The 2,871-nt window shown below is 38.1% G+C and overlaps 1 protein-coding gene across 1 annotated transcript in view; it reads left to right on the forward strand. All coding sequences in view use genetic code 11, as the record gives it.

Annotated features, from left to right (window-relative positions):
• EGR_07748 (hypothetical protein) overlaps positions 1-2,567 on the forward strand; it is a gene marked incomplete at both ends in the record, with an annotated part of 3,222 nt that extends 655 nt beyond the window's left edge. The window contains 3 exons of the mRNA XM_024496997.1: positions 1,013-1,110; positions 2,235-2,347; positions 2,413-2,567. Of these exons, the coding sequence (XP_024348620.1) occupies positions 1,013-1,110; positions 2,235-2,347; positions 2,413-2,567 (366 nt within the window). The remainder of the gene's footprint in view (positions 1-1,012; positions 1,111-2,234; positions 2,348-2,412) is intronic.
• Between the last annotated feature and the right edge of the window lie 304 nt (positions 2,568-2,871).

Consider the following 2,871-nt stretch of genomic DNA (forward strand, 5'->3'; position numbering starts at 1 on the left):
CCTCGCAGTGGTCGCAGCTATAACCATCTTACATCTCCGTAAAACTAAGGACAAGCCAGTCAAGTACGTGTTTATTTATCATACTTAAAAATAGCTCTTATTATAAATATTTTGTAAAATCACTTCTGATATTCTCACTCCATTAGCGAAGGTCTCCATAAGTAAATGGAGTCAGTTTGACTGCTTCCAAGATCTTCCTAAAATGTGAACTGACTTGTGTTTTGTTTTGACGGAGAATCTACCAGCCGACACATCATTTTGCTTAAATTACCTCTACATTTAAGCAGCATTTCTTTTATTACGCGATCTAAATTGGCAATGCCTTAAAAATCTCTAAAGTTTTAATTGAACATGATTTTATTTCTGTTTGAGCTTAACGTAGCTTGCAAATTTTCTATGCTGCTTTGACAAAACGAAAGGGCACATGGTGTTCTAGTTGAAAGGAAGAAGTGTAAAAATTCAACCTACTGCACACCTCAAACAAACAGTATTGATAAGAGGCCAAATTAAATGACTGCTATCATTTAGGCCTGTTTGTGACAACGAGGTACGGTGATGGAGTGATTTGAAAGAACAGAGGAACTCAAAATTGCCGTGATTTTTCCCACACCTTCACAAATTGTTTATTTGGCTCTAAAGCGTCGGCAATTATGTGTAAAGGCACAAATGCAGTCCCTAGAGCCTTTGTGCATACGAAAGTAGATATAAAACTGGGGTAGAATACTGTTTGTTAACGTAGGAAAGCTGTGGGGAGGGTTGCTGGCATTGCCCGAAGGCTACGCCGTCCAGTGGAAGCACGATTGTGGAGCCTCTAATGGCCATGAGAACAAAAAGGAGATTTAAACAGCCAATTCATGCATTCTGGAATAGTTAACGACAGTAGTGGGCAGCGGCTTTACACATATTTAACCGTTCTTATTTAATGAACTAGACAAGCATTTAGCATTTACAACCTCATTCTCGAACCAGAGCCTTAGCGAAATAATCTGCATCAAAATTTTAATTTTACAAGATTTTTATCAAATTAAAAGGAAATGTGCGACATATTTTTGACAAATTTATTTTGAATTTTAGCCACCCAAATGATGGAAACAACCAGCAGATTGGAAGGTATGATATTTTCACCATATATTCACCTTACCTTATTGATGTAATCCCCAATTTGCCCTGGGCCAATATTTGACACCTTGAGATTTTGATAACAGACAGGCTCTACTAATTTTCGCTTCGCAACAGTGGCAGTAGACAACACGGGAAATGAAAAGTTCGTCATTTTCTGATAGTCCAATTGCTAGAAAGTACTTTTCAGGCACGTAAGCACTTAATATTCCGTGGTATTTTATCGGTTGAATGTACTGATTTGTCACAGTGAATAATGCTAACACAAGAGGTATTTGGTGTGTTCGTCATTCCAGTAAACTTTAGAATGCCACGGTAGTTTTATTCTGCCGGCACGCTCGTCAATGACAAGTTGAACAGGCGTGTCATAGGCTAGACTTCCCGCACATTCCCTTGGGTTGTAATTTTCAACATTGAGTTATCCTTGTTCGTATAGCCAACCACTACGACTGAAGAGTTTTCCGTTTTCGAAAAATTAGGTATTATATTTGTAGGAGACCTATCAAGCTCCTCGACGAAAGTAATGCAACAAGTGAAGCCATAGGCAGGATTGGTTGCAGGAGTAATTGCAGAAGTTACGAATGATTTGCAATTGGTCAATTGGAACTACGTGTAAACTAATTAAAGGATGGATAGCCAAAGTTATTTTCTGTAGTTTAAAAGGCTGGATGGGTCTAAGCACTGTGGTAGGGTTGGGCATAAGACCAGGAAGTAGTGCCCTCACAGTGAATGGAATATCTCGCCAATGCTCAAGAGATTGCTGCCAGCACTCCCTCTACGACCGCTTGTCCATTTTAAAAGTTAGAAGTTTATGAATATATCCTTTCTCATGCTGCATGTATATGGCTGTAAAATCATAAAACAGACAAATTAAGACTACGCTGGTTTAATGGCAACGGTGAGATTTGTTTCTCAATCAGTCAGTCTGTTTAACTTCCGACAGAAGACAGCCTCCATTTATTTGCTTAGCCATATCAGCCAAATGGAAAAAGTGCAGTCTCCTTTTCAAGACGCTCCTTGGTTAACGCTTTTACAAAACATTCGAGTGATCGAAAATCAGTGGGAGAGTGAAAGGTGTGTTTTTCTATCATTCTGAACCCTACCTATCTATTAAGGACACAGGAAGAAGTATCCTCTTTCACAAAAATGACGAGTAATTCCTCTTGTTCATTTTACGTAACAAATGATATGAGTGACTTATTTCACCTTAAGGAGGACTCGAGAAAAGGTTAGCATTTTAAAGCTCAACTCAAGCAATATGCTTTTGTACTGATTAAACTCAATTGTTATAAGTTGTCCAAGTCGACATAAAAATTCTAGTAAAAATTAAGTTTCCGTGTAGACAAAGCGACGATGACACAGATCAACCAATAGAACAGAAATGTGAAGTACATCTTTATTTTACTTCAAATGAATGTGAAAATCGCATCACCAAACTTGATTATTAAGATATTTAAGCACACATATAGACACACACGCACTACTTCATAAATTTGGTGCCCTATTTTTGGATTCCCTATAAAAACAAATCAATTGTCAGGAGAAGTAAAACCAGAGAACGCGTGAATATAAGGCCCATCAACTATTGTGTTGAGATATAAACGATGCCTCATGTAATGAAGGTATTACCACCTGTGCTGTGTAGTTTGATACTCCTTCCACGATTCACCTGACAGCGGACTTCGGCGTAAAGGCATTTCATTAATCACTCAAGATAAAAGCGACTTAGTTTTATCCAGAGATTATATCCAT

The sequence above is a fragment of the Echinococcus granulosus genome (genome assembly GCF_000524195.1).
Source record: "Echinococcus granulosus chromosome Unknown EG_S00085, whole genome shotgun sequence".
In the NCBI taxonomy this organism is placed as follows: Eukaryota; Metazoa; Platyhelminthes; class Cestoda; order Cyclophyllidea; family Taeniidae; genus Echinococcus; species Echinococcus granulosus.